The 26283-nt window shown below is 38.1% G+C and overlaps 1 protein-coding gene and 1 pseudogene across 1 annotated transcript; both read left to right on the top strand.

Moving 5' to 3' along the window:
• Positions 1-2957: 2957 nt before the first annotated feature.
• LOC118829895 (uncharacterized protein K02A2.6-like) lies at positions 2958-4313 on the top strand (the record flags this gene model as incomplete). The annotated part of the gene is made up of 1 exon (XM_036736728.1): positions 2958-4313. A coding segment is annotated over one exon (1356 nt), but the record flags the coding sequence as incomplete, so codon positions are not given.
• Positions 4314-25210: 20897 nt separating this feature from the next.
• On the top strand, positions 25211-25942 carry LOC118829272 (annotated as a pseudogene).
• The last annotated feature ends 341 nt before the right edge of the window (positions 25943-26283 follow it).

The raw sequence follows: 26283 nt of genomic DNA, 5'->3' as shown, positions 1-26283 counted from the left end.
ACCTGCCATCACTTGGCTAGTAAGGTTGAGCGATGGAGGGGCTGCAGGGGTATGGCTGGACCCTAAAGACTGTTTAAAGTTCATAAGTTTGACTTCCAATCCTTTCGTACAGCAGTCTATACGTAATCATGGTCAAGTGGCCCTGGATGATAGACATGCTAGTACCTCCCTTTTAGAATTAGTAGCCCAGGGGTTTAGGACCCAATACCCCGATTCCTCTATGTGGCCAAATGCAGCTGGCTCATGGTATACTCTTAAGGATGGGATTCAGAAATTAAAGGAAGAAGTTATGAAAACTGCCCTTATAGTGGGGGAAGCTGACACATATACTGATACCCCTGTGATTGCGGTACATCGGGCTCCGATTGTTAAAACTGCCCCTCCGGCATATAAACATCTCATTTTGACTCTATTAGTAGCAGCTACGGTAGAGTCTTTGGGGCAGGTAATTGACAAACTGTCTCAATTGGGAGATCTTGGAGAATTTAAGGACGTGGGAGAAACTGCCTCCAGGGATTGGGGAAAGCCCCGATCCAGCTCGCAGAACCGGCTAAGCCGGAGGGAACTATTTTTAGCTCTCCTAAAGGCTGGAGTGAATAGGGAAGAAATAGATGGAATTCCTACTCCCGAATTAGCTCAATTGTACAAGGAAAAAGTGAAAAAAGCTGGTCAGGTTTCGGCTCTGAGTGCCGTCACCCCTAGCGCTCCCCCCTCACTATACCCTTCATTGGATCATTTTAAAGAGGAATAGGAGAAAGGCCAAACCCTACGTGTCCATGCTTTACATACCGATTACCGGCCTCATGTTCCAATAGCTATTTTCTGGAGGAATGGTTCGACCACCAAAGCAAATGCCCTAGTGGACACGGGGGCGGAGGCCACGTTGATTTACGGGAACCCCTCTAAATTTAAGAAAGGAATTCCTATAACCATATCAGGATTGGGAGGTAATGAAGTACAAGCAAAACAGGTTCAATTGGAAATGAAGGTAGGGAATTTTCCAAAAAAGGAGTACACGGTAGTCATAGTCCCTATTCCAGAATACATTGTGGGGATAGATATTTTGAAGGGGATGACTCTACATTTACCTGATGGCCAGTACCAGTTTGCTATCAGGACCCTAAAAGTATATGTTACTGTAGGAAAATTGATGATACCTCCTGTTGTAGTTCCTACTCCATCTCAAATAGTAAACCTAAAACAGTATAGAATTCCTGGAGGAACGGAGGGAATTAGTAAAACTATACAGGAATATATACAGGCTGGGGTAGTGATTCCCACCACTACTGCATGGAATAACCCAGTTTGGCCAGTCAGAAAATCTGATGGTTCATGGAGAATGACGGTGGATTATAGACAGCTTAATAAATTTACTCCACCTTTATATGCTGCTGTACCAGATACAATATCTTTAATTGAAAACATACAAGCCTATCAAGGTTTCTGGTACGCGGTAATAGATCTAGCTAATGCTTTTTTCACTATACCCATAGACACTAAACAATGGGATCAGTTTGCATTTACATGGCAAGGCAGGCAATATACCTTTACACGACTTCCACAAGGCTATGTACATAGCCCAACTATTTGCCACCGAATTGTAGCTGAACATTTAGATGAATTAAAATGGCCTGATGTGAAAATAACTCATTATATTGATGATATCCTAATACAGGCAAAGAATAAAGAAGTGGTAGAGGAAAGGCTAACCCAACTAACAGAACATATGAAGGAGAAGGGATGGGAAATTAATCCTGATAAAATTCAAGGTCCAGCTCAAAGTGTGAAATTTTTAGGAATAATTTGGAATAAAGGTCATAGGGAAATCCTCCCCAAGGCCAAGCAAAAAATATTAGACTTTTCACCTCCTAGAGACAAGAGGGAAGCTCAAAAGTTTATTGGGCTGTTTGGTTTTTGGAGAAATCATATTCCCCATTTAGGCCAGGTTTTAAAGCCATTATATAAAGTTACCCGGAAGAAGTATACATTTGAATGGGGGGAAGCAGAATCGAAAGCTTTTGAGGAAGCCAAAATAGCTATTCAAACTACCCTGGATCTTTGGCCTGTACAGCCAGGGCCAATGGAATTGCAAGTTACAGTTTTACATGGATATGCTGATTGGAGTTTATGGCAAAAACAACAGGGCAGGAATGTTCCTTTAGGGTTTTGGTCGTGGAAACTGCCACCTGCTGGCCAAAATTACACTCCCTTTGAACAACAATTACTGGCTGCATATTGGGCACTGGTAGAAACAGAACACTTAACTTTAAATCATGAAGTTATATTGAGGCCAGCCGTACCCATTATGAGTTGGATAATGGGGACCCCTGCCTCACATAAAATAGGACATGCTCAAGAATCATCAATTATTAAGTGGAAGTGGTATTTGCAAAATAGAGTTAAGACAGGCAGGCCAGGTGTTTCTGCATTACATGAGAAGGTGTTAGAATTACCAAAACATTCAAATGATATCAACATACCTAAAACTTATGAACAATCGCCTGTCTCTTGGAACAGCGGGTATGATTTACTATCCCCTGAACAAAAGAATCATGCTTGGTTTACGGATGGGTCGGCCAAATATATAGGATCCAAAAGGTGTTGGAAAGCTGTAGCCTATAATCCTTCATACAATACTATTCTGGAAAGCTCTGGTGAAGGTCGGAGCAGCCAATAGGCTGAGTTAGTAGCTGTCCATCAAGTAATTCAAAAGGAACAAGGTGGTCAATGCCATATATATACTGATTCCTGGGCTGTAGCCAATGGCCTAGTAGTTTGGATGCCAATTTGGAAAAAACATGAATGGAAAATCAGAGACAAAGATGTATGGGGGAAGGAACTATGGGAACAAATATGGGAATGGTGTTAATGTACTAACGTGTCTGTGTTTCATGTAGATGCCCATGTAAATCAAGATTCTGTGGAACGTGAGTATAATGCTCGTGCTGATAAAATTGTCCAAACTTCAAGGAAAAGCTCTAAAAGTTACCCCCAGAGAGGAGGAAAGCGATAAACAATTAGGAAAATGGGTCCATATCACCGCAGGACATCTTGTCGCTCTTGCATCTTACAGGTGGGCATTAGACAGAGGGATTAATATACCTCTGGACCTATTTAAGCAGATAGTACAAGATTGCATACAATGTCAATTATTCGCCCATCGGCCTGTACCGAAAAGGATTACTGGAGAATTGGCTAGAGGGGCCTTACCTGCTCAAATTTGGCAAATAGACTATATTGGACCATTACCTGTCAGTCAAGGGTGTCAATATGCCTGCACTTGTGTGGACACCTACTCTGGGGTATTAGTTGCTTGCCCCTATAAACGGGCTACCCAGAAAAATACTTGCAAGACTTTAGATATTATTTCCCTTTATTATGGGACTCCCCTACAAATACAGAGTGATAATGGTACACATTTTAAAGGCAAAGACATAGATGAGTATTGCAGATATAATAATATAGAATGGATTTATCACATACCATATTATCCCCAAGCTGCTGGTTTGATAGAAAGGATGAACGGATTATTAAAAGAAAAACTGAAGAAATTGAGTGAGAACAATGATTTGAAAAGATGGAAAGAAAATCTGTTTGAGGCCCTAAAGCAATTAAATAACAGGCCTCTGACGAGTGAGGGTGGGACTCCTCTTTCAAGAATGATGACTACTAACTTACAGATCAGGAGGATTTCATCTCCTTTGACTATTCAATGGTGGGCCCTACATGAGAATGCCAGACAGCCCTGGCATGCCTCTTTAGGCTCCGCCGGGTATGATCTATATGTAACTCATGATGTCCACATTCCCCCCTTGGGTCAACAACTGTGTTCCACAGGAGTGGGAGTTAAGCTCCCTGAAGGATACTATGGACAATTGTCCTCCAGATTTGGTTTAGCTCTAAAAAACCAAGTTCATGTCTTGGGTGGAGTTATAGACAGTGACTATGGAGGTGAAATTAAAGTTTGCTTACATAACTCTCATGAAAGCGAACCTTTTGAATGTAAAACCGGTGAAAGAATTTGTCAGCTGGTAATATTACCCTATTTAAATTGTTTGTGGCAAAAGGTCAATGGATCTCCTGACTCCACAGAAAGAGGAGATCAGGGATTCGGGAGTTCTAATGATGACATTTCTTGGATACCAGAAAAGACAATTCCTGGTACTAAAGTTTCGGTCAAGAAACATCAATTTGATAAACCAAGGCCAGCTGAGCTTATAGCACAAGGGAATACTAATACTGCCATTGTAGTGTACCCTGGTGATGATAAATGGTATCATGTCCCACTAACCCAAATGTTTTTGCGAAATTAAGTGTTTTACAGTGCTTGCCTGCTGTATGTTGATCAAAACATGGACTCCGGGCACCCAAGTACATGATCGCCTTCAAGGGCCAGTGGTCTTGCCGATATCCTATATGTCCTGGGATTATGATTATAATGAGACATCAATGCAGGATGGCTTTAAATGTCCCCCCATATCTTGGTGCAATTATATGAATTGGTCCTACCCAGGAAACGTAGAAGTCTGGGCAGCTCCTAGCCCCATATTCCAGCTAATGAAGACCAATTTGACTACTGTCAATGTAACTGTCATTCCAGCACCAGGAGCAAATATCTCCTGCGCCATCACGAACTTGCCATTTAGTACTCACCTCTCTTTTAATCAACAATGGCCATCATTAGATGCGACCAACTGGACTAATGTGTATTTTGAAGCCATGACCTTTACTATTTACATGCCAGAAATGAACAACAAGTACCTATATTGTCATAATGCTACCCCGATATTGGATTGGCGGAATAAGAAATGGTATAATAAATTAATATGGACCAGACCAGCTGCTCCAGAGTCCCCTGGAATAGTTCGTGTCCCCAAATCATGTATTAATGCTTCTATCTCACAACACAAAATAGTGTTTCACTATAATGTGACTTTTCCCCCTTTAGCAAATTGTGTTAGAAGAAAGAGGGCCTGGTATGATACATTACTTGGTGGTGCGGGAACTGGTTTGGGTATAGTTAATTCTGTAGATCTTGAGGCCTTGGCCAGCAGACTGCGCAGTGCTGGACAAGATGTTTCTCAAGCTTTGACTGTAAATGCACAATGGTTACCCACAACGATCCTGCCACACCAAAATACACTACAATACCAAAACCAATTTTTGCAAGTCTTCAATGATAGCACCCTTGCTAATCTAGACCTTATGGAAAACATTAGTATGTTATTTGATTGGACTAAGTGTTCCTTACAAAACCTATATGCCCTCATACAAAAGGAAAAGGCCAAAGATTACTACAGGAAGGTAACACACAAATATGGAACAATATACTTGACTTGTCAAAAGTATGGAGAAAGCCAAAACCTGAAAATATCGAATGCACCCCGTATTGGTGCACTGGGACCATTGTACTTTACCGAGTTAAAACCTGGACTGTCATGTGTCAATTTCATGTAATACCTTTTGTCTTATACAAATACTTTGCTTTACCTCATATCTATGGAAACTATATAGATTGGTATAATGTAACTCATACTTTATCTGATTGTATTGTAACTGATGGAGGGATAGTTTGTGGGATGATGACTCGGCAGATGGAACCCTGCCTTCTCTCACATTCATCCAATCTGTGTGACCTGACTCTATTTCCAGTGAATAACTTTTCTATGATATATGAAGTATCTACCCAACATATTTGTATAGCCTCCAATAATTACACAGATCTTCTATCTGCAGGTATTACTACTATTCCATTTTCTGGTTGTCTGTCTAATGCGTCCTTCCTACATTGGCGAGGAAATAATTTCTATTTTTCACCAGACACTGATATAGTTACAAACTTTGCTTGGGTACCCCAATCTTTGCCTCTACCCCATGTGTCTTTATCCTTATATCCCCTTATAAAAATCTTGAATCAGTCAGCTGAAATCAAAAAGTTATTAGAGTCCAACCAACGCGCGTTAAATGAACATCGAATATGGACGCTTATAACCGCTGGAAGACTAGTTGAAGCTTCACATTTAGTGACCTCAGATACTAATCATCATTGGTATGATTTTCTTTTTAAATCTTCTACTGCTACTATGTATTTTAGCTCCTTGGCTATTCCCATACTAATACTTGCTTCGTTCTTCTTATGTCTTTGCATCTGTAATTGTTATATGTACACTCAAATACGTAATGTATACACTCACGTCACACCTTTGCCCTTCACCTATTATTCTCATGATCTTAAGGCCAAATGAAATGAAAATTGAACATTTCCCTTTAAATTAATAAGATCATTCAAATAAATAGGTTCAGTTCAATTCTCGGCCATAACCGTTCCATAACCCCTGAGTGTTCTTGGCTTAGCATTCCAGGAACTAGCCATTCCTAGGTCATGTTGACCCCGGAGGGTTGGCTTCCCTCCCTGGGAAACGTGATTTTACTAAAGAAAACAAATACGGAGCCTCAGGCGGATGGGACACGGCTGGGCCAGATGTGTATTGGACGAACCATGAATAACGGCACGCGCCAAAAACCTCCTGGCTCCAAGCCTTCTTTGTTTAGGACAGTATAAAAAATTTACGTCCTGTAAGCCCGCGGAGCCTCACCCGCGGGAAGGACGCTTCGCCCGGGAAAACTCTTTACACAATTCAAGTTTGCATGGGCTGTAACGGGGCTCCCAGCCGCTGATCTACTCTGGAGGTTCCCTTGAATTGGTGATGTATTCTCTTCCTTTACCAATTATCTTGATTGGTGCTGTGTTATTGGTTATTCTCATTATTGTATGTTTTCTATGCAAATTTAAGCTATCTGTGCCTTGCCTTTTCTAAATAAATTTCCATTTTCTGTTTTCCTGGTGTGTTAGGGAGCGTCATTTATAGGAGCGAATCCGAACCTCATTAAATCATATTAACACAGGAATATATTGAGAGAGGGAGAAAGGGAGAGATAGAATGGGGTAAATTATCTCGCATGAAAGTGGCAAGAAAAAGCGGTTCTCTAGGAAGGGAAGAGGGGGCAGGTGAGGAGGAATAAGTAAATCTTGTTCTCATCGGATTTGACCTGAGGAGGGAATACCATACACACTCAACTGGATATCTTACCCCACAGGAAAGAAGGAGGAAAAGGATAAAAAGGGGGGATGATAGAAAGGAGGACAGACAGGGGCAGGAGGTAATCAAAAACACACACTTTTGAAAAGGGACAGGGTCAAGGGAGAAAATTCAATAAAGGAGGATAGGTTAGGAAGGAACAAAATATAGTTAATCTTTCACAACATGAGTATTGTGGAAGGGTTTTACATAACGAATCGCATGTGGCCTGTGTTGAATTGCTTGCCTTCTTAGGGAGGTTGGGCGGGGACGGAAGAGGGGAGAGAATTTGGAACTCAAAGTTTTAAAAACAGTTGTTCAAAAACAACAACAAAAAAGAAGTTTTTGCATGCAACTAGGAAATAAGATACACAGGCAATGGGGCATAGAAATTTATCTTGCCCTACAAGAGAAGAAGGGAAATGGGGATGGGAGGAGATTGGGGTGACAGATGGGAGGGCTGACTGGGGAACAGGGCAACCAGAATATACGTCATCTTGGAGTGGGCGGGAGGGTAGAAATGGGGAGAAAATTTGTAATTCAAACTCTTGTGAAAATCAATGCTGAAAACTAAATATATTAAATAAATTAAATTAAAAAAAGAAAAAAAAACTTTAAATAAAAAAAAATTTAAAAAGAAAAAAAAATTGTGACCTTTTATTACAACCTGTCCATCATAAAACTTATTGATATAATTTTTCCATTTCCTTTTCCTGTCAGATCAAAGAACTGTGCTAGCAGTTGTCTTGTGTGCTGGTGTTATTGGCCTTACATAGTCACAGTAGCGGGGAGTAGCATTGTTCTTACAAAATGGTATAGTTGGGCAGGATGTGGAAATTAAAAGGAAAGCATAGACCCTAGGATACTTGTTCATTGCTTCCCAGTTTTAGTGGCTGTGGTTCTATGGAGCCCCAGGAGCAGCAGTGGCCTGAGGGAAAACAGGCCAGTAACAAAGGAGCAGTTTCCCTAGTGCCTAGAGCAGGGCTCCTGGGAGATAACCTCTTCTTCCCCCACCCTACCCCACAGCTGCTGCTGAGGAAAACAAGCAGAGGCTTGGGCCAGTTGGGGATGGCCGGTGCCAGAGCTCGAGTGGATTAGCCCACAGTGGACTGTGCTGGAGGGGTGAATGTCCTGATATTGTATTATATGTGTAGCCATGGAGCAGAAGCAGAGAACTGCCTTTGTACAGACTCAACAGGAGCGGTTGGTGAGGTGAGAGAAAAAGCGGAGAGCTGCCCGGGTACCGACACAGCAAGAGAGGAGAACTGCCTGGGAGCCACTCTTGGTGAGGTGAGAGCAAAATCAGAGAGTTGCCTGCATCAGCAGGAGTGACTGGCTCCTGCTGGTGGAGGAAGAACCCTGGAGCTTGGAATTCAGCCCTGGGGAAGATAAGAACCTTGCAGAAAGGTGCTGAGTGTGCTTTTTTGCTGCCTCCCCCTGGGACAGTTGCTTGGGACCGGGTGGGTGGGGTGGGGGGTGGAGTTGCCTATGGTGGGTGGGAGGAGGTGCCTTCAAGCCCTGAGGACCCCCACTGTTGCCTTTGTTGCCCAGTTGCCCTTCAGGACTTGGAAGTGGGGACTGTAGCAGTGTGGGGAGAACTGACCCTTCAGAGAACTTTATTCAGACTTTTTTATTTGTATTGGGACTTTGCTCATTAAAGCATGCTGATACCTGAGAGTGCCAGGAGGAAGCCTCCGGACACACCCTCAGAAAGGACTTCAATTGGACACTGTATTAACGAAAGAGATTGTAACTTGCAATGACCTAGGAATGGATGGTTATATGCATTTTCTTCCACCCCTTAAGGATTGTCTAGGAAGACCCTAGCCCGTGACCCCCTGCTTGTGTAAACAAGTATTTTGGGGAATGATACTGAATGATATGTTTTGTTATGTTGTGAATGTTATGCTTTAGTTCCCTGAATGTGATAGCAAAGTATAGTGCCTCTATTTGTTCCAGGATCCATGGCCATTTTGATTGTGTAGGCCAAGGATCCTGTAGGGGTGGAGTGTAATGACAAGTAAAGTGGGACTTCTTGTTCTCTTTTGTTTTGGAATGTTTTAGAGTACTTTTCAGCACTAAGGCAATCAAGTACCTTTGATTCTTGCCATTTTTTCAATCAAGAGTGTTTGATTGAATCCGGAGTCTTTGATGACCTGCTTAAGTTGTGTGGTGTCGTTGGCCTTACACAGCCACAATAGCTGCAAGTAGCATTGTTGTTATACTAGTCTCTGATAATAAGGTAGCCATTTTTCTTGCCAAGGTCATGTCGTCTATATTCACCCTTGATTCCATGTCCTCTATTTTTTTCCAGGACATTTTCCCTTCTATCATCTCTCCTCTCTAATAATCAGTTTCTTCCTGTATAGTGGTTCTTTTCCTTCTGCCTTCAAACATGTTCAAATCTCTCCCATAGTTAAAAAAATCATTAAAACTTAACATCTTCTCAAATTATCATCCTCATCAATGCCCTAGGATTTACTTATTATCTGAATGTTGATAATTCTCAGGTCTGTATTTCCAGTTCCAATCTCTCTCCTGAGTTCCAGTCCTACACTCTAGAAGTCTTTTGGACATTTCATGCTAGGTTTCCCAGAAATAAATGAAACTCAACATGTCTAAAACAAAACTAATTAATCTCACTCACTTTTCAAACTTGCCTATTTCTATTTCTATTGAGGGTACAGCAAACCTTCTCTTTGGTATCTTCTGTGAATCTTTACTTTCCCCCATTCCACATATAGAGTCTTGATCATTCTGCCTCTACAATTGTTCTCACCTAATCTGTTCTCCATTTATATAGCCATCACCAAGGTTTGGTCCCTCCTTATCTTTTGATTAGGCAATATCAATAGCCCTCTGATTCATTTTTACAACTCAAATCTCTCTACTGTCCCACCTATACTCCATGCAATTGTCAATGCAACAATCCTAAGTCAGAAATCTAATCATTTCACTTGTTTAAATCCAGAATTTCCTATTTAACTCTAGAATAAAATAGGAACTTCTTTCTTTTGCATTGAATGTTTTTTTTAAATCTTTGCTTCAACTTTTCATATATTACTACCCTTTGAACATGTTACTTTCTAGGTAGAGTGGATTTCTTAATGTTCTTCACATGTGGATATTCATTATTTCATACAAGTCTATACATGTTTTTCCTAAGATCATCAAAATCTTCATTTCTTATAGCATGGTAGTATTCAATCATGATCCTATAACACAATAAAATTTCCTGGATCTCTTCAAAGCTCAACCTAAGTAACATCTCCTACATGGACTTTTTCCTGATCTCTCTACCCCAGGTGATAATGGCTCACAATGCCTTTTGAAATTACTTTGTACTTACTGTGTGTGTGTGTGTGTGTGTGTGTGAATGTATACGTATATGTTTGTCTATTCACTGATTATAGTCCTTGAGACCAGAAATTGTCCCCTTTTGTCTTTGTTTCTCCAGGAAGAGGCAGCATGTCATAGTGGATAGGCATTTGACCTTGAAGACAGGAATACTTAAGTTTACATCTTCCTCCTATTATGTACTGGCTAAATGATGCTTGTTGTTGTTGTGGAGTCATTCAGTGATGCCTGACTCTTCAAGACTCCATTTTTTTTCTTGGCAAAGATATCAGTTTGTCATTTCCTTCTCCAGTAGATTAAGGCGAATAAATGTCTTCCTGATTCCAGACCCAGCATTCTTACCCACTGAACCACCTAGCTGCCTCTTTAAGTGATGCTAGATAAATCATTTAACCTTTAATTTCAAAGGCAACTCTCTAAGACTGAGTTGGAGGGCAGGAGGTGAAATTGATTGGTAGATGAGTAGCATCATTGAGATTTCCTAGTATCAATGAAATCATAGGTCTAGTAATTTCCAAAATCCTCAGGACCTGGCTCATAGTAGTCACTTCATAAATGCATTTTGATTATCCTGTTACTTTTATGAAATTATTAATTGTTATAGTTACCATCTTTGTTGTCACTAAGGATTTTTTAATGAACCCTATGTTTTCAGCAAATAGAAATAATTTCACCTCCTTCACCAACATTTTTGCCTTTAATATTTTTCTCTTTTATTTTTATTGCTCATGTTTCTAGAAGTATAAAGTAAGACTGAAAAAATGGGGAATCCTTGGTTTTTTCTTGTATTTATTGTAAAATGTTGTAGTGTTCCTGCATTGCAAATAATGCTATGTTTTACATTTAAATATGTGTATTTAGCATATAAAAAGTAATTTTTTATACTTTTGATTTTTAAGTTATTTTATAACACACATGTCTCATGCTTTCAGTCATTTGTTGAAATAATCACATGGTTTTAGTTATTTTTTTTATTTAACATGACTGTGTTCATTGAATTCATATTATTTAAACAACCTTGCATATAACAATTCAACTTTGACATGATGAAAATTGTTTGTATGCATTACAATATTTATTTTGTGATTAAATTAGTTAAAAGTTATGCATAAATATTCATTTGCAATATTAACTTACAGTTTTTCTTTATCTTTGACTGGCCAAGGTATTGGGACTATATTTATCTCATAAAATAACTTTGGCAGAGCAATTTCTTTCTGATTTAAAAAAAATAACTTTTGTGGCATACCAATTAATTATTCTGTAAACATTTGATGATATTCATTTGTAAGTATTTTAGACCTAGACTTTATTTTTTGGTAGCTCCCTAATGGATTTTTTTTTACTTAATCTCTCAAAGCCTTAGATTCTCAATTTGCAAACTCAGTGAATTGGACTGGATGACCTTTGGGGTTCCTTCTAACTCTAGATCTATGATCTATTCTCTATTTTCAGGGCACTAACAAACACATACTTAATTCTGAAACACGTAAAAGGAGGGAAAGACATGATTAGATTCCACACAAAGATAGTGCTGCCTTTGCAGATGTGTTCCATGCTGCTCTGGAAATAAGTGATTTAGCCAAGAATAAATGCTAAATTGAAGGAAAGAGTTTATGAAATTAACTTGAAATTCGGAATTATCAGGGGAGTAATGAGAGCTGAATTTAGGGAATGAGAGGAGAGAGGAGAAAAAATATACCTCATAGATTCTCCTTCCATCCAATTTACTTAGTACAGCTTAGTATAGGATTGATATATACATATAGGTGTCTTTATGTGATTTATTTTGTCTTTGTGAAAAGAATACTACTATATAAACAAAAATTCCAGGAATACAAAAGACAGGCACTTGTACTGCCTGAATTACATATTCTACTCAATTAAAATCATTTGCAGAATATAGAAGCATAGGCATGTAAAAATGGAGAGACTGTGGACACAACTTGACATTTCTAATTTCTATAATTTGGCATTAAGGATTCATAATTGTCTCTGCTCTTCCTCCTATAGTGAAGGAATTCATTTTATTTTGTTTTGTTTTTTTAGGATAAATGTGCGAGTGTGCGTGCATGCGTGTGTGTGTGTGTGTGTGTGTGTGTGTATTTAAACCTTCTAATATGTAGCACAATAGGGAGTTACCTTAATTGTATATTACTTGAATTAGAAGAAAAACAGGATTTTCACCCAGATACACACACACACACACACACACACACACACACACATGCATACACACACATATGCACATATAAATTTTTTTAAATATCCCACTTGATACCTTGGATAATATTATTAATTCCTTGGTGTTAATCATTGGCTTTTCCTCCCAATCTCTTTGTAAAGTTAAAGTCATCATAGAAGGGTAGATATATTCAATATCAAATATTTAACTTTGAATTAATTTATCAGCTCTTTATTTTTCTTTTAGCAGTCGTGATGAGGCATCATGAGAGCATTGAGTGCCAAGGGTGGTAGAGAAAGGGTGTTGGGAAACCACGAGTTGAAAACTTGCAAGGTAGGGGAAGGATGTAGTAAGAGACAGAAAGAAGACAAACTTCTGAAATAAACTTCTATTAATTTCTAGTTTTGCCAAGAATCAGTCCTAATTCTAGAAGAAGAAGAATAGCTTTAAGGTTAAATACATGGCAGTCAAAAATATTCTAGTTTAAAGCACTTTTATTACCTATGGAGGCATTTCCATTTAGAAAGTCATCTCTGAAGAATTCCCAAGAGGGACAACAAATCACCCTGTCTATAAGGTATAAAATGAGATCAGACTTCTAATAGCAAAGGCCATTATTCATTCTCTTTCAGTCTGAGTAGGAATTTTTCAAGAAATATTTTTGCATTCTCATATTACAAAGAAGCAAAAAAAATATGGTTTCTATGCCCATCTAAGACTGCAAGAAACAGTCAGTGGCTCTGGAGGCCCTCAGAATGGAAATGCCACATGTTTCAGAAATCTCTTTCCTAAGGTGAGAATATTTATCACAAACAGACAAACAGAAAGAAAAAGAAACACAGAAAATGAGATGGAGAAAATGAAGGCAACAGATTAAAGAAAAGAAAAAGTAAAGAAGAAATAGTGAAATAAAAGAAATGAAAAAGTCAAGACTGTTGAAAAATTAGAGAGATGCTCACAAGGACTATGCCCATGTGGATTTCATATTACTCTCCCTTCTGTCTGCTTGTCACAGTATAGAGATGGCCTAGATACATTTGTAGGGATTAGCTCTAAGCCCAGTCTCTAGCATCTACATGTGCAGTTCATGTGTCCACATAGACAAACACAATACCCAAATCTGGGAACTTCCATTAATGTTGAAATCCATAACAGTTACTATCTCAAGGACCTTCAGCTGAGCTCATTCACACTTTTCAAATCTACAATGATCCAGAGAACCCAGAGTTTGAACATACTCAAAACATGGAGAGGTATCATCTGGGCACAATCACAAAGGCATATGGATTGATTCATTACTAATACTGATACACTTTTAGACATGGACACTAGCTCACAACTTATGTTGGTAAATGCCCATTTAGATATCACATGAAAGACATACGCTGATGGAACACTACTCACTCATGAATGTCCACATGATCTTAAATATCCAAAACCCCCCAAAAAACCCACCACAAACTTCCAACTCCCAAATTTGTTCATAACTTTAATCAGTCACTCCTCATGCCTACGTCCACCACACAATACCAATTTTAGGAATGTATCTATATGCTTCTCTTAATATTCAATGCAAGTAATCATTTATAAAATAGAAGAAATACAATGTAATACAATGGATAGAATGCTGGCCCAGGAATTAGGAAGATCGGAGTTAAAATTTGGCCTCAGATCATTACTATCAGTGTGACCTTGTGTAAGTCACTTAACTTCTGTTTTACTCAGTTTTCTCAACTGTAAAATGGGGATAATAGTACCACCTGTCTACATTGGCTGATGTATCGAACGAGATAACACTTATAAAGTACTTGGGACCGTGCTAAAAATGGTAGGCACAATATATATGTTGTTGTTATTAATCTGTGAAACTACTTCAGCTCTGTCAATAACTATTAATCTTCTGTCTCTTATATCATAACCAAGGATCTGTAGGCATAAGCTTGAGTTAAATCATAACTTGAATATCATGGATAGGGTTGATTCCCTCTCCCCCCCCCAATGAATTTAGTTTAGAGGGCAAGTGTTGGATTTGGAGTCAGAAGACTCAGATTTGATTTCATTCTTAAGTCACTTACAACCTGCATGACCTTGGGCAACTACTTTAAGTGCCTCAGTTGCCCTGTGTGTAAGATTAAGGGGTTAGACAAAATGATCTCTAAGTTCTTTGTTAGATATAATTTATTATGTTATGATGCTACATTCCTGTCACTAAAAATTACAGAAGTAGAAGTCATAACCTGTTTTTAGCCTTTATAAGTCATAGAATATTGAAGCTGAGAGGGACCAAAGCAGTCAAGTTCAACTCTCACTTGAAGAGGAATTTATTCTATTCCAAAACTTTTGGTGAGAGGCCACGTGGTTCTTGCTAACTTAACAACATCCTACTTCTAGACAGTTTTATTATTAATAATTTTCCCCCATTTTGCTGAATTCAGACACTTTGCAACTTCTACCTATTTATCTCAGGAGAGCCCTTTGGAGTTTCTGGGTTGTTTGGTGCATAGAATATCCCTACTCCCATTGAGACACCTCTAACCAATCAGCAGCTAGTTGTCACAGTGAATAGAAGGTTTGACTTGAAGTCAGCAAGATCTGAATTCAAATCCAGCCTCAGGCACATATTTAGCTCTGTGAGCCTTAGAAAGTCATTTAACTTCTCTCACCTTCGTTCTCCTCATTCGTAAAATGGGGATACTAATAGCACCCACCTCATTTGTGGGAGGATCAAATGAATTGATAAATGTAAAGCTCTCTAAACTTTGAAGTGCTTTATATAAGCATTTATTAAATACCTACAATGCACAAAAAGTCCTCACTATGTCCAAGTCAAGAGCTCATCCTCATTTCTAATTTCCATGGAGCGTGGGGAATATTAATCACCAGAGTAGGAGGGTGTCAGCTAGCATCAGTCAAGTGAACATCACAATTATCATATTTTTAGGTTCAAGAGTTCCAAAACTATGAATGCCATTTGATTTAATAAAACCACAAATAGGCCTATAAGTGAGAGAGAACAAAGAAAATGGAACTACTCGTGTGAACAAAAATATTTATAGGAACAATTTGTGTGTGTTTATATATGTATGCATGTATGTGTATGTATGTGTACTGGCAAAAAGCTAGAAAATAAGAGAATGCCCATGCATTGGGAATGACTGAACAAATGACTGTATGAATATAATGGAATACTATTCTGCTTTAAAGAAATTCTAAAAGGAATGGTTTCAGAGAACATATTTGTCTGAACTGATGTAGAGTGAAGTAAGAAGAATCAGGGAAACTAATTTATATAATAGCAGCAGCATTGTATGAATGAATATCATTGAAAGCCTTAAGAAATCTGAGCAATAAAATGAAAAATACAATTCTAGAAGAGGATTGATGAAGGTTACTCACTTCCTGAAAGAGAAGTGATCGACTCAATATGGAACATTGCCTCATAGAAAGGTAAATGACTCAAAGAGGCATATATTTTTGTACAAGATGATTACAATTTTAAAAGCAACTATATAAAATAATCTTCCATATCAGAAGTTTTATTGTCTATGCTGAAAATTCTTCTTCAGAGGTCCCAGTATTAATAATGAGTCAATGTTTAGGATTTGTCAGACATAACCCTTAAATAGACAAATGCACATATCTCACTTAATGCTTGGTAATACATATGGTGCTTTCCACATAACAATCTTATATGGTGCTTAATAAATTCATTATTATCCTCATTGTACAAATGAAGAAAAAAAAACCTGAGTCTCAAAGATGTTAAATGACTTCCCCAATCTAGAAAGAAAAAAAAAATTAGACAAGAATCAAGGTTTTCTGAGTCATTGCATACTGTTCTTTTTACTATGCTACGTTCCGAGGTTTTATGCATCTTCATAAGAATTTAAGCTTCAATAGAATAAGTGTAATAAATGAAGATAAATGCAATAATAAATCAAGATCCAGAGGTATAAATTTAATGATGTGCGGACATATGTTCAACAACCAGATCCTTGGAGGGAAAATGCACGTAAGACAAATGTTTAAGTATAATCTGCATTATTAACATTTTGTCCAAAATATTCTTGTCTAAACAAACAAAAAAGAATTAATCAAATCTTGATTTTTTGTGTTCGTCAATTCTGAAGTGTAACTGCTGACACTGAAATTTTAACATTTACCTCACAGCTTGTTCAAGCTGACTCTAGCACATTAGTTAAATAATGTAAAGTCTTATTCGAGGGTTCAAAAAATCAACTCCATAGGTAAAAGGTATGGCAGACTTGGCAAGAGAGCAGCTCATCAAAAAATGAATATAGGGTTTTAAGTGGAATGTAAATTTCCACATATTTTAGTAGCCAAACCCGACAACTAAGAGATCTAGTGTGATCCTAGGAAACATTAACTTTGCCATAGCTCCTAAGAAAAAGGATGCGATAGTCCCACCAGACCTTGCACTGATGAAATAATATAGAATACTATGCTCAGTTGTAGGCATCATGTTTTTAAATGGATATGATGAAACTGGACATCATACAGAGGGGAGAAACCAAGAGAGTGAAGGATTTCAGTTTCATGATAATTGAAGGATCTGAGACTTTGTATTTTAGAGAGGATAAGATTTGGGGTAGAAACACGTGGCATGTGTCTTCAAACATCTGAAGGGTTTTAATATAAAATTACATGTGTGCTTATATAATTTAATATGGATAGATATCAGTAGGTATAAATATCTATCTATACCTATATATATAGATAGATACAGATGTAGATATACATATGTATATTTGTATGTGGATAGATAGATATAGATATAGTTATAGATATGGTAATCTCTAGAGATATAGATACAGGTTTGCTTTGTCTCACAGGCCAGAATTAGGGTCAATGGTTGGGAGTTGCAAAGAAAAAGATTCTGGCTCTATGTTTCTTTTTAAGTCCCATTAATTAGATTTATCTAAAAGGATGATAGGTTTCCCTTTGTTATAGGTCTTTAACCAAAGTTTGGATAGCCGTTTGCTTCTCATGTTGTAGGAAAAAAAAGTTAGAAGTGGGGAGAAAATGATAACAAATGTTACCATTGTCCCATTTCTGAAATTCTGAGCTGCTTTTATGTGCTGTTCACTTATGCCTTTTAAAATATTTTCAGTGTTATCTTAGCTAGGCCATGGGACATATACATCCTTTGCCCTGAGACACATTCTCCTGGTCTCCCACCTGCTTCTTTTACCACTCATAACTACTAGCTTTCCTTCACTTATTGTGGTGAAATAGTCTGAAATAATAGTTGTAAGATGCTTCATGCTCCTGAGCTGTTCTGGGACAGAAAGCTAGAAGAACTAGAAGGCAGTGCTGGTATCACTTCTGAATCAGACTTGTCACTCTCTGCTTTTCAAAATGGTATTCTTACTGTTACAAGTTCAATACTATTTGGTTCTCCTTTTCCACATTGAAATAATGCTTCAAGTAACAGAAAGCCAATATTAAAGTTTCCCAACTTCTTCCCATTTCCTCTCTCACATTTCTTCTCCTTGATCTATTCTTTCAATAAAATAAAAGCCACTTCTTCACTCCTTCTTACAGGTTCATCATTTTCCCTTTTCATATCTCTTAGGGCTCCAACACACTCCAACCAGCTGTCCTAGTTTCTCTCAGGAACCTCAAATATAGAATTCAGATGGAGATTTCCCAGAAATAAATCTCTTGACTAAGACTTGGAAATCAAAAAGTCACACATTCAGAACTATATGAGCTCATAGAGTAGAATACTTTCATTTTGCAAATGAGTAACTATGGCTCACTGAAGTAAAGTGGCCTGTCCACAACCAGTTTTACATTCTTTCTTTTTTTCTGCCTTGCTTCATTTAAAATGTATTTATATCTTTTGTCTTCACAACAGATTCCTTTTCCAAATACCCTTGTGTGTGCAAGCCATTTCCTATAGAACAAAATAAAAAACCCCAAAAGCCTGAACAACAACAAAACCAGAAATTACAGTAGTGGTATGGGATATAGGGGATAGTTCAGCAAAACTTATCAACACATCAACTAAGTCTTGATTATTTATGTCAATAGATCTGCAAAGAGGGGAGAAAGTGAAATTTTTATGTCTTTTTCTGTAGCAATCTTGGTCATTACATAGAGTTAAATTTTTAGTGTTCTTTCCATTTAAATGGTTATAGTAATTATGCACATTGTTTTCCTCATTCTGTTTACTTCTTGTTACATGAGGTTATTGCAAGTCTTCTTAAGGTTTTCTGCATTGCTCATATTTATATTTTCTTATGAAGTAGTAACATTCCATTCCATTCACATTCCCTTTCTTATGCTAACTAAAAACAAAATTGGCACTTGTGAGTTGTATTTCCCTGGTTCCAGCAGCCACACTAGAGCGGTTTTGTACTACGAGCAAATGTTTAAAACCTGCCTCTCTGGGAAAAGTTACACACACTCACACACACACACACATATGCACATATATATCCCACTTTTACATTTAATCTGCACTATTAACATTGCCTTCAATGTTTTCTTATGTCTAGACCAGGGCCATCCAAAATGGGGCCACCAGGCAGTGCAATTTATGTGACCTGCCTATAAGCGTAGAAATTTACATAAATGCTTTAATAAAGGAAGCTGAGCTACCACAGAGCTCTCGCTAAAATGGCAAATCAAAATATATTGTCTATTGTTTCAATAAAAACCTAAGGTTGGACAGCCGTGGTCTAGACAATTAGTGAAACAAGAATAAATCAAGTCTTGATTTGTAGCTATCGCCAAATTCCAAGGTGAACAAGTGTACATTGATACTCTAACACTTGCCCTCTTACAAGCTAGAGTATACTAGGCCGTTTTCTCTACATAATTTTTATATATTCTTTCACTTGATAATTTCACCAGCTTCCATAGTTTCAATAATCATCTTTATGAGGAAGACTTTCAGAACTATTTGCTCAGACCCAACCTCTTCCCCAACCTGCAGACTCGCATCTCCGATTGACGTTTAGATAGCTTGAACTGTATGTACCATAGACATCTTAAACTCAACATGCCCTTAAACTCAAACTGAACTCTTGATCTTCCTAATATCTTCTGACTATATCACTGCTCAATTAACTCCAGTGGATCCCTATTTCCTCCATGATTAAAAATAAAACCTTCTGTTTGGCTTTCAAAACCATGGCTCCTTCCTTCCTTTCCAATCTTTTTAGACTTCATTCCTCTCTGTGTTCCTCTCTTTGTTCCTCTCTATAATTTAGTCACTGGCCTCCTTGCTGTTCCTTGAATGACCTGCCCCGCATACTTGGAACTCTCTCCTTATCTCTACTTCCTGATTTTTTACAAATCTCAGCTAAATTCCCACCTCACACTAGAAGCCTCCCCAGTCGCCTTTAATCCCAGTGCCTTCCTTCTGAGATTATCTCCAACTTATCCTGTATGTATTTGGTTTGCACATAGTTGTTCTCATGTTATCTCCCTCATTAGACTGTAAGATCCTTGAGAGTAGGGACTTATTAGTGTATTTCTTGGTATCTCCAGCACTTAGCACAGTGACTGGAATATAGTGTTTATTACATGTTATCTGGCTGATTGGCTGCCTCTAGTCATATTAAGGTGTTGACTTTAATTTAAAACAACAAATGGCTTCTTATCATGCTATGGAATTTCTGTTCATACAGAGAGGTAGAATCGAGAAATAGACAAATCCAATAGGACAAAAATGTATATGTTAATAATATAAAACCATGCCCTTTAATAAAATTGTATAACTCTATAGCAAGTATGAAAATAACGAAATTAACTAAAAATGCATTGTCTAAAGAAACAAATCATTAGAAATTACATCAAGTTTGAAATAAATAATTTTAAGGGAGGGAAGACTCAAGAGAGGAGAAAGACTGGAATGTTTATTTTAAAATGCAATAAAACTCAAAAATCATCATGGGTTAGAAACATGAGTTATAATAATTCAAAGTTCCTGTAAGCAAGTTTAATAGGATACAAGTCTCAGTTAAATGTAAGAATGTAGACCTTGGGTCAGTGAGTAGCGACCCAGTAATATAAACACAGGAACCATGAAACCAGTTAAACCAACATTACATCTCAGAAAAAGAACTCAGAATTTCTAAAGCATAAGGGTCTGGGATGTGAAAAGGGGGGAAAAAAAGGTTTCTAGACATTGACCTATCAACTTCTGATAGCTAGACTGCATAATACATCTTAATAGATGAGATTTTTGTTCTGGTATAGATATAGCATATATATGTATATATGTATATGTATATGCATATGCATATGTATTTATACACATAACACACATACGTGTATGTATACATGCATATAGTGCACACATACATGGGAATATACATACATACACACATGTGTGCATGCATACATACATATATGCATACACACAGCTAGGTAGTGAGGCGGATAAAGTACTGGGCCTGGAGTCAGGAAGATCCCTCTTCCTGAATTAAAATCCAACCTCAGACATTTACTAGCTGTGTAGCTCTGGTCAAGTCACCTGGTCCCATTTGCCTCAGTTACTTCATCTGCAAAACGAGTTGGAGAAGAAGGAAATGGCAAACCATTCCAACATCTTTCCCAAGAAAATCTAAAGTGGTGTCCCAAGGAGGTGGATATAGCTGAAAGATGACTGAACAACAATGTGTATCTGTATATACACATATGGACATATACACATATGCATTTGTATATACACATACATACATACATATTCATGCATATGTATGTATGTATACACAGATTTAAAACTAAAAGGAATGTTAGAGGTAAATTACTCCAGGCCTCTTACTTTGAACAGAAGGACACTGAAATCCTGAGTGGTTAAATAATGGTGTGATCTTGGTTAAAATAATAGGGCTGAGATTTGAACTCATATCTTCTCATTCCAAAATTAGTGATCTTTCTTTAAGGGAACTGGATTGAAATATGCAAATATGTCTTCTCAGGAAGGACTATATAAAATATACTCTAGTGCTCCAGTAGTGGTTATTTATGGTGTTATCAATGTGATTATTTCTTCCAAGGATGAAGACTGGAATCCATCGATGCCTGTTTATCCAGTGTTACTAGGGTGCCTGTTCCCTCACAAATTTGCCTCAGAGGGTTTTATTAACTACATTTCTTAAAGGATTTTGATATTGAGTTGATACCAAAATGTATAGAACTTGTCCTTTAGGTATCTTTTTTTTTATTTGGGCAGGGCAATTGGGGTTAAGTGACTTGCCCAAGGTCACACAGCTAGTACATGTGTCAAGTGTCTGAGGCAAAATTTGAACTCAGGTCCTCCTGACTCCATGGCTGGTGCTCTACTCACTGCTCCACCTAGCTGCCTCCTTTGGTTATCTTTTACTTCCATTTGTTGAATATCCTTTCTAATATTTTTGATGAGCACTTCTTTGAAACAGATAAAATACAAAATGCATCCTTATATGCCTGTGTCTCAACATATACTTTTTTCAAAAACAAGAGGAAGGAATATTTCATTTGATGACTACTAACCATCACATTTCTTCTTTAATTTATCCTGCTAATCATTTGTGCTACATGGGCCATATGAGTGCTAGACAATAACAGAATTCCTATTAATGAAAATTTGTTTATAGCACGTAATAACTGCTTAATTGCTTACACAGGTGTAATGTTAATGCAATGCATTAATAGACCTATATGACCTGCTTTGAGCCTGAGTCACATGAGCCTGTGGTGGGAGGAGCTTGCTGAACAGGTAGAGCAGGAAGGGGTGAAGCAGGAAATGCATGGGAGAGAGAGAGAGAGAGAGAGAGAGAGAGAGAGAGAGAGAGAGAGAGAGAGAGAGAGAGACAGAGCAGCTAGTGTGAGTGAAAGTGGGAGTGATTTTGCTTAAGGGAGCTTGTTTGTGGGGAGGCCTGATGGAGGGTTTGTGGGGAGGCTTGGGGATGGAGATACTCTCTGCATTGGTAATGTGTGTAGACATCCTTATAACTATCATGGATTTGGCTTTCTGGCGTTGGAATAAATGTCTTGGTTTTGTCTTTGAACTAGAGATTCAAACCTGGAAATATGCTGGCATATTCATAGCAGCTGTGGTGGGTATCTTATTGGATATATATATATATATATATATATATATATATATATATTTATATATATATAAAACAGGTTATAAATAAAAATTCCAATTCAAGAAACATTTGATATCATCTACTGTATATAATGTACTAGCTTGAAAGAATATACAAAATTTAGATAAGAAAGACCCTATTCTCATATTTTCACTAAAGTTTTCCACAGGGAATCTATCCAGAATACTAGAGGCCTTCATTGCTTTTTTCTGACTGTGAGAAGGAAGAAGTAAAGTGTTCTAACTCTTCATTCTTTGAGCTTTCCAGATGGCCATCTCTTTATGTCATATAATTCCTTGATAAAGTCCTTCATTTCTGTCCTTTTTGGAGTTCTTCTACTCTAAGCCACCATGCATTTTCTAATACCTTCTGTGTGAAACTCATCTTTGTTTTTTTGGAGACAGAGGTGTTCCATATAACAATACAAGTGAAATGCTAGTATTCGATGAGAGCCTTTGCTTTCATGGGAAGCTTGAAGTCAGTAAAATAGCTTTGCCATTTCCTGAATGCATCCTACTTCTTTTCTACTCTGGAGCCAAGTAATGGTCCTACTGCACTGTCTGCTTCAGACATACACACAATTAGACAAACCCATAGCTTTATGAAAAAAAAAACAGATTAGAAGGTAAAAATGACACCAGAATGTGGAGAACATTAGATGTCAGGCTATGAAGTCTAAATTTTACTTGTGAGGGAATAGGGAAGTATTAGAAACTTCAAAATGTAAGAATTACATGAACCAAGGGTAATAGAAGGGAACAAGTATTTATTAAACACCTACTCTTTGCAAGACACTATGCTAAATGCTTTACAAATATTATCTCATATGATCCTTACAACAACCCTGCAAGGTATGTGCTGTATTATCTCCATTTTGCGGTTGACAAAATTGAGACAGAGATTAAGTTATTTCCAGGATCACAAACCCAGTAATGGTTTAATGCTGGACTTGAACTCAGGTCTTCCTACTTCTAGGACTAGCATTCTACCCACCCTGCCACTTAGTGTCCTCCCATGTATAAGGAGCGATGTACAAGGAAGAGTACTCCCTGGAAATATAAGGAAAAAAAATTAGAGATTTGAGAGAGTTGAGTCAGGAAGATTTGTTAGGAGGTAGTTGCAATAGTCTAGTTAGAACACAGTGGGGGGTATAATAGAGAGGTAGCAATAGGGATAGAGAAATAGATGGATGAGAGAGATTTCTGAGACAGAGTCAATTGTATTTGGTAGTACTGAATATGAAAGGAGACAAAAAGCTAGAAAAAATAATTGGGTTTTCTTGCTAATACATGTTAGAAGGCTAAGGCTTGTCTGAGGTATGCTTTTTGAGATTTCTTTTTGATAAGGCTTCAATGGACCATGCAATGAACAGATGTATCACAAGATGGTTAACTTAATTTTTAACTCCATTTAGATCTTACTTTCATGGATGTAACCTAAGTACCGCTAGTGTAGGCATTATGGTGGACTGATTTTCTACTCCCTTCTATTTTACTAAAGTGAAATATGATGTGATTGCTTGGCAAGCAATATAAGTCTCTGAGGTGACCTTTATCATAGGCAGTACATAAGGCTGGCAGCTTACTAGATAGAACTCCTCTTGAAAGCCTTACTGAAAGGCAGATATAACCTGTCATAAACCAAGTTGCAGCTGGATGGCAAATGTGGCTGTGTAGGTTGTGAGCCTAAATTAAGCAATTTGATTGCCTGAGGCAATAAGGAATTTTGGAATGGCTCTTATAGATGGTGATGTACAAAGAATGAATGAGTCAAATCTAATTTTAAAATGTGAAATATTTAATTATTTTAAATATTGCAAAGTTGGACCCATAGACTAATAGAGTAAGCTTAGGTTTCAGAATTTAGTGGTCAAGGGAAGCCCTATTTAGCAATTAGTTATTTATTTGTTGCATTTCCTTATTACATTCAAGGAACTGCTCTAAGTATCCTTTTCTTGGAACTTGTCAGTCAATCCTCCAGGTCCTCCAAACATTAACTTCGAGTACAAATCGTTTTCTGAAGACTGAAGAAGTGTGTATATCTGAAGAGGTAAAAAGAAATAGGGACTGGCAGAACCCAATGAATGATATCAACCTGAGAAATGAAAGTGAACCTGGATTATGAAGTAGGAAGTCCTTTCTATGGCAGTAGGAGGGCTCCGTGTAGGTGTTCTTACAGTGTATCTAACTTGTTCAACCATTTTCAGCCCAACACTTTGTCATTCCTGCAGTTTCCAGCCTGCCACGAATCTTCACCCATCTCTCCGTAATTATTTAGCAAGGTGACATAACCTATTTACTAGGTGTTGCAGCAGATAAAACTGAGTCGGGGCTCAGTTAGACCTGCGGTCAAATATGACCTCCGATACTTACTAGCTGTGTTATGTTTGGAAAATCAGTAAACCTTGGCTCAAATCAGTTTCCTTACATGTAAAATTGGGTTAATAATAGCACCTACAGCTTTCCTGTCGGTGCAAAATGGCGGGGCAGATCTCCAAGAAGAGGAAGTTTGTTGCTGATGGCATCTTCAAAGCTGAGCTGAATGAGTTTCTCACCAGGGAGCTGGCTGAGGTTGGCTATTCTGGGCTGGAGGTTCGAGTTACTCCAACCAGGACAGAAATCATCATCTTGGCCACCAGGACTCAGAATGTCCTTGGAGAGAAGGGTCGCCGGATTCATGAACTGACAGCGGTGGTTCAGAAGAGGTTTGGCTTCCCTGAAGGCAGTGTAGAGCTGTATGCAGAGAAGGTGGCCACCAGAGGTCTCTGTGCTATTGCCCAGACTGAGTCCTTGTGTTACAAACTGCTGGGAGGTCTTGCTGTTTGTAGGGCCTGCTACGGTGTCCTCCACTTCATTATGGAGAGTGGAGCAAAGGGATGTGAGGTGGTGGTCTCTGGTAAGCTCAGAGGCCAGAGGGCCAAGTCCAGGAAGTTTGTGGATGTCCTGATGATCCACAGTGGAGTCCCCGTCAACTACTATGTCGACACAGCTGTGCGTCATGTCCCCTCAGATATGGTGTATTGGGAATTAAAGTCAAAATCATGTTGCCCTGGGACCCAAGTGGCAAGACTGGCTCTAAGAAGCCCCTGCCTGACCATGTGAGCATAGTAGAGCCCAAGGATGAGATTCTTCCTACCACCCCCATCTCAGAGCAGAAGAGTGGGAAGGCAGAGCAACCAGCTATGCCCCAGCCAGTGCCCACTGCATAACAGGACCTGGAATGGTGTGCCTGAAGCTCTTCTGTAAAGATCTTTAATAAAATTTTTTTAAAACAAAAAAAAATAATAGCACCTACATCCCAGGTTCTGAAGTTCAAAATGAGGCAATACTTGGAAAGCACTTCACACAGTGTCTGACACACAAGAGGAACTATATAAATACTAGACATTATCGTTATTATATCCAATTTTGAAAAGAAAATTATAGAATTGGATGATTTTTAGAATTACAATGGAATTTAGGGACAATTAAGTTATACTTCGTCCTTTTATATTTATACATAAATTAAAAGTAGAGAGGCTAAGTGGCTTACACAAGATTATCCAGATAAT

Source organism: Trichosurus vulpecula, chromosome 8, assembly GCF_011100635.1.
Source record: "Trichosurus vulpecula isolate mTriVul1 chromosome 8, mTriVul1.pri, whole genome shotgun sequence".
Taxonomy (NCBI): domain Eukaryota; kingdom Metazoa; phylum Chordata; class Mammalia; order Diprotodontia; family Phalangeridae; genus Trichosurus; species Trichosurus vulpecula.
This window is presented reverse-complemented; position numbering and strand designations above follow the sequence as displayed.